The following is a 15,768-nucleotide window of genomic DNA, read 5'->3' as shown; positions in this document are numbered from 1 at the left end:
ATAATGCTGTTCTGTTATTTTGACCTATGTTTCATGAAGTGGCATTTTAAAATGATGCCACCACTTTAGGTTACTTTATTACAAACATTTGCTGAGTATTTCTTACCGCCTCCATGACCATTTCCTGTCTCAAGAACTTCCTTTGGGGATTCAGAATCTAACGCAAAGACACAGAGAGAAAGGTCTTTATCATTTAATAGAAAAAAAACAAACTGTTGCTGTCTCATTCTGTCTCATTCTTTTAAGATGTTGTATAAAACCCGTGAGCACAAGTCAAACATCGGAAAAACAGTTTCTTTGTTCTTGATTGTTTCTTCTGGGACAGATGACTTTAATGAGACCTGCAGAACAATGTAGAGGTTAGAGCTGAAACGGATAGTTAACCAGTCAGCAACCAACTGAAAACGAATTACTAACTGTCTTGATTGATGATCACTTTTTCGGGCAAAAATACCAAAAATGCTCTTGATGCAGCTTCTCAGTTATGAAATTTTCTCCCTTTTCTCATCATATATGATAATGAGCTTAATATTTCTAGATCTAAAATGTCAAACAGGGGCGTCGTGTGGCGTAGTGGTCTAAGCAGGCGCTCCATGTGTAGAGGCTACAGTCCTCGCTGCAGCTGGCCCCGGTTCGAGTCCCGCATCGGACGGCCTTTACTGCATGTCATTCCCCCTCTCTGCCTCCCCATTTCCTGTCTCTCTACTATCCTGTCCAATAAAGGCATAAAAAGCCCAAAAAATATACTTTAAAATGTCAAACAGACAAAACAAGATATCTGAAAGCATAATGGATGTCAGGAAATCGTGAAATCAGGAAATGCAGCCCTAACAGTTTAAAAGGCAAATATCACCTACAAACATAGATTTATCTTAGTAATACACACTGTATAATAAATATCTCACATGTTCGACTCCCTCTATGTGCGCCTCAATCTCCTGAATGACCCTGGTCTCCCTCTCTGCCTCCTCAGCGGAGCGACGTCCCTTGTTAATCTTCTCAGCCAAGCGCTTGATGTCCCTCTGGGCGTCCAGTAGGAACGCGTGGTCTGGGTGATCCTCTGGGGTGTGCTTGAGCAGGTCCTGCGTGAAAAACAACACTGTGTGTTAATCAAACTTTAAACTAATTTTGTTGTCACTAAACACAGCATAAGGCTACTTTCAGTATATAGAAAGTAGGTAGTTATACTTTGAGATATGTCACCTTAACCAGCAGCTCATATCGAGGAATCCTTTGCACTGGCTTAATCATCAGATCACCCAGAGCCTGCTTCTCCTTGTTCTCACGCATGTTTTGCTGAGGGAGTGAAGGAAGGAAGAAGAAGAGTATAGATATGAGAGAGTGTCAGAGAGTAACTTGAGATTCACCTAACAAGACGATTGACTGCACAAGCAGATCAGTGCTGCACTTCATGTCTCCACCAGATGGCAAAGTGGTTCCACAGTGAAAACCCTACCTGGCACGAAACTCTATGGTTGTAAACTGAGAACAGGATGAGGACATGACAGGTTTTTGTGGTGCCTGATAACATTTTTGTATCTGAGCTCTGAGATACTGGCACACCACAGTGGTTTCACTGGACACATGGCTAAAATATCCACAGGTTTTAAAGATAAATTATCTGGTTGAATTGGTTTAAAGAGATGGTTTCAAGAACAATTATTTGTCTATACTTTCAGATTAGGAAATGGAGTGAAGATAAAAAAAGCTATAAAATTCAGAGTAAGACAGATGTTTCTCAGATTAAATTTGTTACCATTTGATTTTGAAATGAGAGTTTAATGAAAGTTAAACAGTATGTGTTTTCATTTTGATCAATAGTGTAAAATCATTTGACATGTATATAACACACAATTCTTGATTCATAAGGTGGATCCATAACTTTAGTGTGAGAACAATTAAGTGTCTCTCTTTCTAAGACAAAAACTCCAGCTGGAATACCAGAATGGACAAAGAGGGGGAGGAAGACAGGAAGCGCGCACATGCATGCACGCACACAGACAGACACGCACGCACACACACACACACACACACTTAACTTATAGAGATACCAAAGTAAATAGTGGGTACAAACTCTTGGCAAGTCAGCAGACTCTTTCTAGTTTTCCAAACAAACATATAAGAGCAATTGCTCAGACAAAACCAGACATCCTGTGTTTCAGTCCAACACTCACCTCCAGGAACTTGTGAAACGCTGGCTTGGCCTCCTTGGCAATCCTTACAGCATCTTTGGCGTTGAGAAAGTTGTCTATGTATGCTGAATACATATTAGCTAGGGTATCTTTGGAAAACTGGAGAGAGGGGAAGAAAAGGACATTTAAGTTAAGTTGTGTTTAATTTTGTTAAAATGAGTCTAAAAGCAGACGTTTTTGTTCGCAGAAAAATAAAATAATCCTGGTCAAAACTGGAGCAGTTATGTACTATCTGTGGCTGATATCTCGAACTTGATAGTAAAACTGATGATGGCGTTCATTATGGTAGATATCTCCAGTAAATCAGAATTTTATTCTTTAATAGTGATCTCTGGGAAGTGACCAAACAAGCAATATGATTACATGGCTACCAGAGCGGAAACATTTAGTTGATTGACAGAAAATAATGAGCAAGCATGCCAAACATTTCACCCTGTTTAATATCTTTTTAAATTTAATATATTTGAGATTTGGACTATTGGTTGGTTGAGAAAAAACAGACATGAACATGTCAACCTTCATAAACAATGATGATTCAATTAATCAAACAAGTCTAATATTCTATTTTCGCGATAGCTCTGAGGCAGTACAAAGCACACATTCATTTACATTCTACTGTTTTCTTTCCATTCCACACATTTCCACTTAATGGTCGTTTGATTCTTCTTTAAAGAGTAATTTAACACCAAATCCACTTTTTGAGTTAGTAAATTACGTGTGCAGTCACTTTATCAGTCACTATTATCTATTGATCCTGATTTATAGTTTTATTTTCCTTTTTTCCAGAGAAGATTCAGCAATTCTGTACACTTGACTCCAAAAAAAAAGTCTCAAATCTACAGTGTAACCTGGGACTTGCCCCAAAGCCATGCTCATAATGATAATGCTAACATGCTGATGAAATTTTCTGTCCTAGTTTAGCATGTTAGCATGCTAACGGTTGCTAATTAGCAGTAAACACAAATGAAAATGATTGATTATAATAGCTGCAAGATATTCCAAACTTGGTGTAAACAATACTCTATTTTAAAATATGTTACAAGATAATTAACTTCCTACCAACACACCGAAATAACCTGTTTCAGGATAAAGATTTCCCAGGTAAATTGTTGCATTTGCTTAAACAACCAGGAAAAGCAACTACAAACTAATAGCTGTTGAACAAACAATAGAGAGGTATCACTACGTTGCTATTTTGGTACATTTTAAGCTGTGCTCAACAGTTGACATGTAGCACAAACTGTACTTTTTACTGTATAATCATAATAACAACAAAGGTGAGCTGTATTTGGAGAGATCACCAAAGAAACCTTGCTGTAACTGGTTTTCAGTGTGTTTAGGCTGGCACTAGAAAAGATTAGTCTTTCTGTCCATCTCTCTTTTTTCATTTGCTCTCTAAAAAACACATACTAACAGAAACGCACACATGAACACACATGGATGAATCACCCTGTCCTGGTTTCGTTTCACCAATAGAGGGCAGAGAGAGATACTGTCAGAGATGGGGAAAAAAGACAGTAGAGGCACGGACAGACATAAGGCACAGTGTGGCACCTTATTTGACGTCACATATTAACCGGCTTTCTACCCTCTCATGAAATAACCCGACCCTCTTCTGTTCCTCACTGCCTTTCTCTTTCACGCATTTCCCAGTGTCCTCTCTGCTCTCTCCATCCTTCTCAGTCTCACAGAGAAATAAGATCTGTGGATAATGTGAGGATTAGTCCCAGCAGAGGACAGAAATGGCAGAAAGAAGAGGATTTTACACCAGTTATAAAAACTGACACTTAATGTTCTTATGTTCTCAATGTTCTTCTCGCTAAAGATTTTTCTCTCAATATATTTCTCACTGGTGTGCTCTTCAATTAACAAGGTGTCAAAGAAGAATTGTCCACTTGGACTCAAGAACAAACTGATTAGATTTTGGTGGTCGAAGGTCACGTCACAGTGACCTTACAAAACATTTTTTGTGTGAACGACATATGTGAATGAACTGTGTGAATGGTTTGTGAATGAAATATCTCCATAACGCCTTGAGGGAACTTCTTCAAATTTGGTACAAATGTTCACTTGGACTCAAGGACAAACTGCTTAGATTTTGGTTGTCAAACGTCAGGGTTAGTTATATATATCGTTTTCTTGTTTGATGTTTTTATCCATGATTTTATGGTTTTATTTATTTCCTATGTTCTGTTGCCAGCCTTGGTTCATCAGGACGAGAGCATTGTAAATTCCAGGATTTTATGGATAAGTAAAATGAACCTTGAACCTTCAGTGCCCTTCTCAGCCATGATAAATGTTGCTGGACTGTGCTTCACAACACCACACACAATAATGTAAATAAGTCTAGTTCTTAAGTCTGAACTACATTTTATTTTATAAATATATATTAAGAGATTGTCAATAAACAAATCAAATACAAATTATTTTAATTGTGCAGTGTACATCTGCATATCAAAATCACTGAAATATTTTTTTCATAGTCTGGGAGAGGGACTCAATGACGCATATCAATACATTAAAACAGCCATGCAACATATTTTAGATCAAGATTTTATGAATATGTAAATACAAAAAAAAGCTAGTTTATTCCAGGATGCTTGAGGAGCTGAAAGTAGATTACGTATATGTTTTTGGGAGGGAAGGAGGTCATGAAACGATTTATGTTGATAGAGCACTGCATGAGCAGAGAGATAGGATAGTAGGAAGATTTTCTATGCTGAAGTCTAAATCATAAACAAGCAGAGTCAAGAGTCAGTGTTACGAAATACCTCTATTGTAATATTTTCCACAAATGTAGAGAGATTTACTGCTGCTGGTCAGACAAATCTGCTACAGATGCTGGCACAGACACATTTCCCACAAATCATAACAGCGTCTGCCACTATAAACAGTGAAGACCTGAACAAAACACTCTGCCCCGTGTGAGGCTCGAACTCACGACCTTCAGATTATGAGACTGACGCGCTGCCTACTGCGCCAACGAGGCCTGAAACACACTCTCACTACTGCAGCTTTAAGAGCTGCAGCAGCAGAAAAGGAAGGGGGGTAGACAGGGAGAGGAGTGGGGGAGGGAGGCTCAGTCTGAGCTGTGTGAAGGATTTGCAACCGCTTCAGCTGAACAGGAAAAACACCCACTACTCTAACCTCCCTACTTCCACTACTTGCATCTCCCATTATAATCTTCTGTATTCTATCCATTTTTAAATTTTCTTATCTTTAAAGGCAAACCCTCCCCTAGAAACAAATATCACACAACAGTTTATCTAATATGAAGCCTATATCTCAGGAGGTATAAATTCAAAACATTACGATGTTTAAATTTGTAGTTCTTTGCCTCAGCCTGCTTCATCTACTTCTATTTCACTTTGTGGTTTCTTTCATTTTCCACATTGTCTTTGTGAGAATCAGGAAGAATCTTTCACTCAAGCTGAGAGTGATAACAATAGCATTAGCATAGCAAGAGAGTGAAGGCTTTCCCAGTCAATAAAAAACTAAACCTGTAGCTACATTGCATTTTGGTCAACTGGGGAAAGTGGAAATTGCCATCTGAGCTTCTTTTATATCAACTTTCTGTCTGTGTTTGTTGAAAGTCAGTGTGAAACTGTCAGCCTGGATAGAAACTCTTCTCTCTGTTATTCTCAAGGAACATAACCTGACATTTAGCTCGACACTGGTGCTTTAGAGCAATGTTTTTCAAAGTCTACGTTTAGAGCCAACCTCAGGTCATGGGAAATTTGAAATGGGTCGCCGAGAGGTCAGCGGGAAAACAAAATATTAAACTAGTGTTGCCAACTATAGACCATCTCTTAATAAAACAGCTTCCCTCCAGTCTGCCCTGATGTCTGTAATGCTTTTAAGGACTGTTTATTCATTAGAGCTCTAGTCTACAGCAAAATAGATGATTTTATGTCCTATGTGGAGAGGTACTTTACTGCAGCACCACTGTAGTTCAGAAAAATTCAAGACAAACTTACAGCAATTATACATTTTGGAATTAAACTTTAAAATAAGTACGTGAAAATGTTAAAGGTTTTAATGGTTTGCTGCTGTTTGAAGGATGAGGTGTACGGATCGGTGGACTGAATACCTCTGATAATTAGTTTGTGTTATTTTGCTGAGTGATTCTAGCTACCGCTATAAAACTCTCACATTGTAGAATACAAATTTCTCTCTCACACACTCAGGCGTTATTGTTCTCAAGACAGAGGCTGTTCAGAGAAGTTCAGGGGATCACTGCTCGCTGGTAGAGGTTAAGAATCTCACACTGTCAGTCTACATTCTGCGTACAGGAGCTAACAATGCAAATGTTCTGATTACATTCCTACAGCACAAAGAGGATATCACCACTAGAGCCTGACAGATACTGGATTTTTGAGGCTGATATTTGACATGACACAATATATATTTATATTCTTTAACATAAATAAATAAACATATCCTTTTTTAATAAAATCCCCTACATTTTGTTATTAAAAGAATTAAAAGCAAGATATGTACTAAGTAGAACATTTTACGAGTGAAATATAAACTTTAGTGGACAAACTATGTAATAGAGACGATGTTTGTTAATTATCTCAAATGTCGTGATTTCTCTACTGTAACGTCTTATTACTAGTTGGCCGACATATACCTTGATATATCTTTGATAAGCAAAAATAGCAGCAATTAGCAGTAACTATTTTATTGGTCTGGCTCTAATCAGCAAGTAAACTTTCAGGTCATAATGTGACTTACTGGCACAACCTTGTGTTCTGTACTCAGTGTCTTCTTAGTAATCAATAAGAAGTACAGTCATGTCACTCCAATTTATTGACATTTCTACTCACTGATTGGATGAGGAGGTGTCCAACGGTTTGTCTGTCATGCCATTGGCCGACACAGCCGGCGACCTGCTCCAGGAAGTCCTCGTGGTGCTCCAGGATCTCTGGGATCTGGAAAAACATCTCGTCCACCAGCAGAGGGTCTACTATAGAGCCACCGTCCGGATGTTTGAGAGGACGCATGTAGCCCTGAGGGGACAGAAGCACCAGTTAAATGACTGACCATTTCAAAACATTTAAATATGCATGGGAATAGCTGCAAATTATTGTGCAACAGTGATGAACCAGCAGCTTGTATGGCTGTTTGAATGTTCTCATCAAACAATACTAACTATTCATTTATACACTCAGGTGAAACAGCACTGATATAAACTGAAGAAATTGCTATACTGGTGGTGATGTTGCACTCAGTTCCTATTGTATGTGTGTGTTAATGTTTTATAACGAGGAGGGAGAAGCAGGGGGTGGTGTGTTTTCTGGGAAAAGAGGAAATGGAGATGGTTGTCCCTTATCCCTCCACAGCTTCTCCTGCACAACAGGGCTACAGAAATGTTACTATTATGAAAAAATGCCTTTGAATAAGTTTTTACTAAGCATTCCTCCTGCTCAGAAACAAATTTTATTGTCTGTTACATTCATTGTCTGTTTGATTATCTAAACAAATACATGTTTCATGTCAGTAACCTCTCAGATTTTCTGCAAATTTTTGGCTGGACTGTAACAGCGGTGCCAGCCCTATAATCTAGAATGTCCCTGACTGATGATGATATTTTAACCACTGGTCAGCCGAGTGCCTCGCCACTGAGTTTGAGTTTCTGGTGCAAACAGGTTCTATTACGGGGGTGTTTACAGCCTGCAGTGTCAATTTAGCACACTGTCGCTAGATTTAGAGACTTTTTTTTCCCAAACAAACTGGGGTATAAACCTGATACATGACTGGACCGTGTGGCTGGCTTAATGTTATTGGATAGGGCTCTCAGATTGCAGACTATCTGACTGAAGGAATTGGGTGAGGCAAACAATTTCCACTTTGTTATCATTAAGTTTAAGGAAGTTTTAAGTTTTCAGGGCTAGGTTCAGTATAAGGCATTGTGGAACCGCTTATAAGAGACTCAATAGACTTTAATATTACTTTTGAGTTGTGGGCATTTCTGGAAATCAAACAAAAAAAATAGGCTTGCCTCTTAAATTGTAGTCTGATAGCAGACCATGTGACTTTTTAGGATGTCAAGGGAAACCTGTAACCTATTAGCTTTCCATTTACATTCAGCTTTTCTGCATTCACTCTTGAGGGCCGGAGTCTGTCCACTGAGCTGTGGAAAAGGATTCAAGTTTTTCTTTCCGAGTTTGAGAGGAGCATTATAGTCATAGATAGAGAGGCAGATATTATTGAAAGAATTAGCAAACGCATCAGGGCATTGTTGGCTGCATAAAAGAGCTCGAGGTTGGAGGTATTGGAGAAAGCTTCACAGAACTTACTGGCAGAATCAGCAGTAAGGACACCTGACAGAACAGTAGCACAAGGCTTATCAGTGGGTGGAGATAAAGGAACATACAAAATGATATGATCTCCAACATAAAAGTCAACATGATTCACATTTATAGGGGGAGAAAAATGAGGACCAGGTCTAAAGTATGGCCTTAAGAATGTGTGGTACCTTTAACAATCTGATTTAAACTGAAAGACTTGATAAAGAAAAGGAAATCATGTGAAAGGGGATTAGAAGAATACATAAATATTAAATAGATATATAAATATTAAAATCACTGAAGACGAGAACTCTACTGTACTATTTGAGTATAATTCATGAATAAAACCATTTAGCTTCAGAAGTCTGTATAAAAGTATGCAGAGCAGAGGAACTGGACCAGTCATTAAAAAACTTAAAACCCAAAAGACACAAAAGAGCACTAAAAAACTTTTTTCTATGCATCACATTCTGACCCGAAGGCTGGGGTGGGATGAAAATTAGAAAAGCTATCAGGGGTAGCCTCAGGGGCAGTATCATTTGGAGTGAGCCAAGTCTCAATAGCCATAAAAAGTCAAGGCAATTACAAGTTATAAAATCACTGCAAGTGAAGGACTGAACATCTAACAGACCACATTTTTGAGAAACAGTTGATAGAAAAAGGAGTTGGGGAGGGGACAAACAGTGAATATAGTGTAGTGAGCTGACCACCCTTACCCTGGAGGATTGAAGCATAAGAACTGAATCTCGACTATCCAGATAACAGAGATATAATGTGGAAGCGAGCAGGGGGAGCCGTCATATGAGACAGTGGGTGGAACAACCAGGATTGTAACATGAGTATGAATTACTGTGGTGGTGGACCGATAGGAGGAGCAAGAGTATGGACCAGAGCCCGTGTTGATTACAAGCTCATGTACTGTGGGCGAAGAAGAGTTTGGGAGTGTACTGGTTGATGAAAGTCGCATAGCTGGGTTAATAAGAGTGATGTATATTGGCAGACGACGTGTGAGAACTCAGTCGATTTGGATGTAAACCGTCCCTATTAAAAAGTGAAGCTTGATCCCAGAACGGATTATAATTGTCAATAAAGCCAGTGTTCTGTCCCCTGCAGTGAAGCTGCAGCCAGGAATGGAGCTGATGGAGTTTGATGAAACACCCCACTCCCACATCTTTCCCACTAAGTTCAGGGATCTTAGAAAGTCTGATGAAATCTTGCTTGATCACTTCAGATTGCTGCCGTGGAATGTGTCAATGTATGTGTATGAGAATCTTTTTAACATCTGAGGATTGTGACAGGCAGGGCGTTTGAACATTAAATCCGAGACTGTAGCACCTGCGGCAGAGCCCCCTGAATCAAGCCGGAGATATCGTAGAAGTCAGGAATCCCTGATCGCTCTGATTTGGAACTACAACTCAGAGTCTGATGTGAACTTGGAATTTACCAACTTGGCTGCACATATTCATTCTTAAACCTGCATTAAATTATTGTTTGGCCATGTAACAAGCTGTAAACACTACACTAATATTGCCTTACATGTGACAAAAGCATTTACAAACTGTTTTCTATTTGCAAATCTAACAGTTGGGGAGCACCATTAGCATTAGCATCTATTTGGAGTCATGTTTCTGTCCACCTATATTAACTCTCTTTTAGCTTTTTAGCTAGTTTCGGTCCACACAAACTCCAGAGGGAAATATCTGTTTTTTTAGCTGCTACATGCTACATTATGTTCAGCAGCTATTTGCCAACTTTGTCTGTCTGCTGTTAATTGCTGAAAAGAGCTGAAAGAAGTCAGAGAAGAGTTGGGTGTTAAGTCTCTGTGGGTTTATCACTATGAGCGAGCCTTTTCACATTACTCTTTTTTATTTGATCCATTATTATTATAAAAACATAGATTAGAACAGTTCATATTAATTCTTTATGTCAAGACCAGGTATCTGCTCCGACCTCAGCTGACCATATATATTGTTATTGCTATTATCATAAATTAATATACTGTAGTTATATAGAAACCTTCCATCCGACACTCTCCTTCAGGGATCTGCACTTTCACTGCAGTCACCGTGGTAACACTTATTTTTCCTGTGTCGCCATGGGAACACAGTCCAGGATTATTCACTTTGTGGCCACACACACACACGTATACACAGAAACAGACGCATAGGCAGATACTCAGCAAATTCAGTGTGCATGTGGGATGTGCACGCACAGACACAAACAAACATACATTTTATAGTAATGCATGCACGTACGCACACACACACACACGTAAGAACACACACACACACACACACACACACACACATCAGCATTTAGATTGACCTCTTTCACGCATTTGCATATCTTATACTGTGGTTTGTTATATACAGTATCTTAAACACACACACAATGTTCACCCACACAAAGCAATTGGTGACAGGTTACATAACAATGTAGGGTGATCACAGGTAAAGATGGTGAGGAGTGTGTGCGTGTATGAGTGTGTGTGTGTGTGTGTGTGTGTGCGTCTAAGATTTGGGGTAAAGGTTAGTTAGCTATTGGAACAGAGATGGGTGAAGGATATAGAAGAGCGTTTGTGTGTGTCTGTGTGTGTGGGTAGATAATGCTGATGACAGTGAGATGTGGTGGAGTTAGCAGATTAGCCTGACAGGATGAATGACAATAAGTGGATTACATAACACCTTTGTTACCTACATTTGTTACTCATGCGCTCAGCAATCTGTGAATCCAAAATGGTGCGTTTGTTTTTGTGTTTATTTGCTTTTATATGTATTAGTGTGTATTTGTGTTGGGCCCACGGCTCAATAACAATTTATAAGACCAGAGAAGTAAGAAGAAGTAGAAGTATTTGTAGTGTGTCCGCTTACCTGAGTGTGTGTAGCTGTGCTTGTGTGTGTGTGTTACCTGAATAAGAGTGCGGAGTGACTCCACATATGACTGCTCTGTGTCCAAGAGGGTCATCATCACATGTTTCCTCATGTCCTGTGAAGACAGAGGAGGAAGAAGATCAGCCAAATATTTTACACTGTGACTTGTTAAACATTACACAATATTACTTTGACTTGATGCAATGCAAATATCAATTATAAATGAAAAATATGAATGAGTCTTAATATGGACCCACAGTCATTTGCATATCACATAAATGCAATGTGTTCTGGACCAGAGACCTTTGCTATATGCACTTCCTGTCTGTGTCTTCACTGTAAAAATGATCCAATATTGGTGAAAACAAGAGCAAGACCATAATTAATGTTCCCATTTGGATCTCACTGCAAAAACTTTACTAAAGTGTGGAAACTCTTTTTTGTTACAAAAAACAAACAAACACAGAAATGAGAGAAACTTCATCTGAAGAAAAAGCTTCAAATATGCACATGAACCCTTTAGAAAACCTATATAGTTCTTATACTGTTTATCAAGCAACTCCCAGTTCCCAGTCCCAGTTTTAGACCCTGTTCCCAAGGTAGTGGAGTCATCAAACACACTCCTCTAAACTTTAATACCATGCTTACAAATTTATTCAGACTGCAAGCATGCAGTGGTTGGTCGTAGTACTCGCAGTGAGACGTATGATGTATAAGCAATTAGGAGAAACATTATAAAAACTTAACTTCATCTGCTCATTTTTTCCTCACTGATATGTGCTTAAGTGAAAAATCATTCAGCACTTCCTTTGTACTTGGGAGATGGCCCTCTTGCCTTTTTAGTATTTCATATCTTTCCTTAAAAACCTCTGCATGTCAGTCACACAACACTGAAACACAAAGAACATCATAACCACTGCTATTGTCTCGTATGTAAGACTTGTGTACTTCTCAAACCACATGGTTGTTTTCTAATCAGTTCTGGGTCTTATTTACCTAATCGTCATGGTCCTAGAAAAGCAAAAGAAAACACTGACTTTTTAGTTCCTACGGCTTTAAGTTCCTGGAACTGTTTGATTGAAATATTAGATCTTCAATGTCAGTGTGCTATGTTATAAATATATCTATAAAGGGAGGCGAACACAGCCTGCAGAGATGTCACAACAGTCACGGATTCAGAGCTGAAACACATGCACAAACACACAGGAACCGGATTACAGGTCACTGAGGCCAGGAAGTCCTCAGAAGCAAAGCATGACTCAGCAGTTCACCCTAACAATGACTCAGGACCTGTGGATGCAAGTGAATGAGCTGCTCCAGCACAGACTGGAAACAAACCCAACACATTGAGGCCAAGACGGAAACTGACACGATGGAAGAGAAAGAGACAAAGAAAGACAGAGGAAGGGAAGATGAGCAGAAAGGGAGAAATTAAACAAAAAGAGGATGTTGATTTTTCTAAATTTTGCAACTAAATATTACATTTTACAACATAAAAGCTAAAATAAAGTTTTACAACAGCTTTCCTTTACACTAAAATTTTGTGCCACAAAGGTGCTATCCATCACTCCTTCTCCTGGTTATAAAGTGAAGAAGAAGAAGTCTGTTACTTGTGACAGACAAAGAGAGGTGGGAGAATAACAAGGGCAGTATAAGCATCATGGAAAAAGTCAGATGTATTATGTCCTAAAATATTCTGGTACCAAACAAGACTTATAAATATCAGACAGACCCACAGGCAAAACCCTATGGTGCATATAACCACAATGTCTCTCCCTCTCTCTCTCTCCCTCTCACTCACCATCACTCTCACACACACACACAGGCCACAAAAACACACAAAGCAGAGGTTTTTTTTCCCCTCTTCTCCTGCTCCCCTCACTGTGCCCTATAAATAACTGTAACAATAACTTCCCAGAAAGGCCATGTTTAGTGTTTGGCATCTGAAGGGATCCCAGGGGCTCTGCGGGATACCACCGGAGGGTGAGAGGTGGTGCGTTGATGGAGGAGTGTGTGTTGCTGTGTGTGTGTGTGTTTCTGTGTGTGTGTGTGTGTGTGTGTGTGTGTGTGTGTGTGTGAGAGAGAGAGAGAGAGAGAGAGAGAAAGAGAGTGCATGATAGTGATTGGAAGAGGAACAATGGGAAACAGCGTGTGCATATTATTTTTAGGTGGTTGTTTTTTTAATAGTTAAACTTAGATTGACTTTTAAATGCCACCTCCTTTGTCAAATATTTTTCAGTTCATCAGTTGTCCCTTCACTGAATGAGGGATTCAGTCCAAGTATTCTCTGTCCTGACATACAAACACAAACACAATGGAGTGGATGGTATAAACACAGGGCTAAACGCGGCTAAAGAGGGAAACACAATAACACAGTAATCATCCATTTATACTCCCTAAGTAGGAATCTGTTCAACATACTTTGTGGTTCAGTCCCCTGTTACAGTATTCACATGCACTGCTGAAGTGCCACTGAGCAAGACGCTGAATGTCACACAGGCACTTTGGTGAATAGTGGGTAACTGAAGTTGTGACTACCATTCAATCCTCCGGGCATCGCAATCACAATATGAAGCAACAACATCCCTATACTGGAGCCCCCGGCTGCAACAACCAATCAAAAGGAAAATCAAATCATTCTGTTTTCTTCATTTAGGGATGCTTTAAGCAGTTATTGATGTGGTTGTCTTGGGTGTTTAAAATTTAATTCCCCTTTTGATTGGTTTTTGTTTCATATTGTAATTTTGACACTTGATTAATCAGTTATAAATTGTCACAAAACAATAAACCATCACAATTCCAACTGATAATTTTGTCTGACCAACAGTCCAAAATACAAACATATTTTATTGCTTTGTACTGTAAGAGAGAACCAGCAAATCGTGACATTTGACAAGCTGGAACCAGCAAACATGTTGGTGTTTTTGCTTGATAAATTACTTAAATCAAATATCAAAATAGTTGTCACTTAATTTTCAATCAGGCAGCTACTTAGTCATGCTAATCGTTTTAGCACTCGCAGTTACTGGAGCCAGAAAACTCACTGAGAACACAGAATGTATGGCACTGTCAAAATCAAATGAAGAGCAGTTACTCAACAGTTATTTGTGGGGATATACTGTATTAGAGCTGCTCTTAACTGACCGACCAATACTTAATGTTGAAGCCTGCCTCTCAAATGAGAACTTGCAGATTATGGTTATGCCCTCTGACAGTCGACAACCATTAAGTTTTTTAGTCCAGCTGCAGAAATTATGTGGTACACAGTGCATTTAGTAAAAGCTGGGTTCCCCCGGCAGCTAGAGCTGCAGTGATAGGTGCTGTTTCTGTCAGCATTTTCTGACACGGCGCTGCGTACAAACACACCCACACAGCACTTCACACAAGAACACATCTGCCTCTCTGCACCCATGTCTTATATAAATTTAACCTCATTTATGATGATACACTTTTTCTTTCTCGTGTTTGCTTAATTGGAATCATTGTTTGATGTCAACTTGACAAAAACAGACACAACTGCCTGAAATCAACAGGGGTAAATAAATGAGCACACACACATGCACACCAAGGAATGATTGTGGTCTCCCCAGAGTTGTTCAGCTGATAATGATGCTAATCATGTGACCTGACAACAAGAGGGGAGGGGGTGGCATGTGTTTGTGTGTTTGTGCATGACAATGAGGTAAAACAAGAGGGGAACTTCCCTGAAGACAGCAATGTACTCAGTTCTGTACTTTTCCTCTTTATTAGATTAGACACACACACACACACACACACACACACACACACACACACACACACACACACACACACACACACACACACACACACACACACACACACACACACACACACACACACACACACACACAAGAACATGGTGAAATAATGTGAGGAATGCTAGTTTCATTTTGCTAGTGAAGTTACCATAGTAACCCCAGCTGAGAGGCTGAATGGTCACAGGACAGGCTGGTCTCAAACAGCAAAGGCAACAGCACTGAGTACTCCGTCCAGTCTGAGCCAACCATCAGACCAGGAAGTTCAGCTGAACCCACTGAAATAAAACAACAGTCACACACTGTAACTATGGTACCATGACGACACAGGGTGCGTCACTGTTTGCCGTTTCGTTTTCCTCTCCCGTCCAGCTCATCAGGCCGAGGGTGGAGAGTGCAAAACAGTTAAGTGTGTACTGAATTCTATCTTTACACAGCAAAAACGAGCACACTCGAAATGCTGGTGAAAATCCCTCACTGCACAGCAAAACTGTATGTGAGAACAACTGCAAATACAAACACATTTGATCCAAGTTAAACCAGGAAACTGGTAAGTAAACTGTGATGAATGATTACAATGGACAGTTTGTGTAATAACTTTACCTTTCCAAATTAGTCTGACTAACCTGGAGGTTTG

The 15,768-nt window shown here is 39.5% G+C and overlaps 1 protein-coding gene and 1 non-coding gene across 3 annotated transcripts in view; both read right to left on the bottom strand.

Moving 5' to 3' along the window:
• LOC130167416 (rho guanine nucleotide exchange factor 17-like) overlaps positions 1-15,768 on the bottom strand; it is a 67,344-nt gene that overhangs the window by 10,485 nt on the left and 41,091 nt on the right. For both annotated transcript variants that reach the window (XM_056373587.1, XM_056373586.1), the window contains 6 exons: positions 11,393-11,470; positions 7,022-7,204; positions 2,175-2,291; positions 1,204-1,296; positions 906-1,082; positions 107-157 (listed from right to left, as the gene is read on the bottom strand). In XM_056373587.1, the coding sequence (XP_056229562.1) occupies positions 107-157; positions 906-1,082; positions 1,204-1,296; positions 2,175-2,291; positions 7,022-7,204; positions 11,393-11,470 (699 nt within the window). The remainder of the gene's footprint in view (positions 1-106; positions 158-905; positions 1,083-1,203; positions 1,297-2,174; positions 2,292-7,021; positions 7,205-11,392; positions 11,471-15,768) is intronic.
• trnam-cau (transfer RNA methionine (anticodon CAU)) lies at positions 5,109-5,181 on the bottom strand. The gene has a single exon. It is a non-coding gene; the product is annotated as a tRNA-Met (tRNA).

This window comes from Seriola aureovittata, chromosome 4 (assembly GCF_021018895.1).
Source record: "Seriola aureovittata isolate HTS-2021-v1 ecotype China chromosome 4, ASM2101889v1, whole genome shotgun sequence".
In the NCBI taxonomy this organism is placed as follows: Eukaryota; Metazoa; Chordata; class Actinopteri; order Carangiformes; family Carangidae; genus Seriola; species Seriola aureovittata.
Note: the sequence above shows the minus strand (reverse complement) of the source record. Positions and strands in the feature narration are given on the sequence as shown.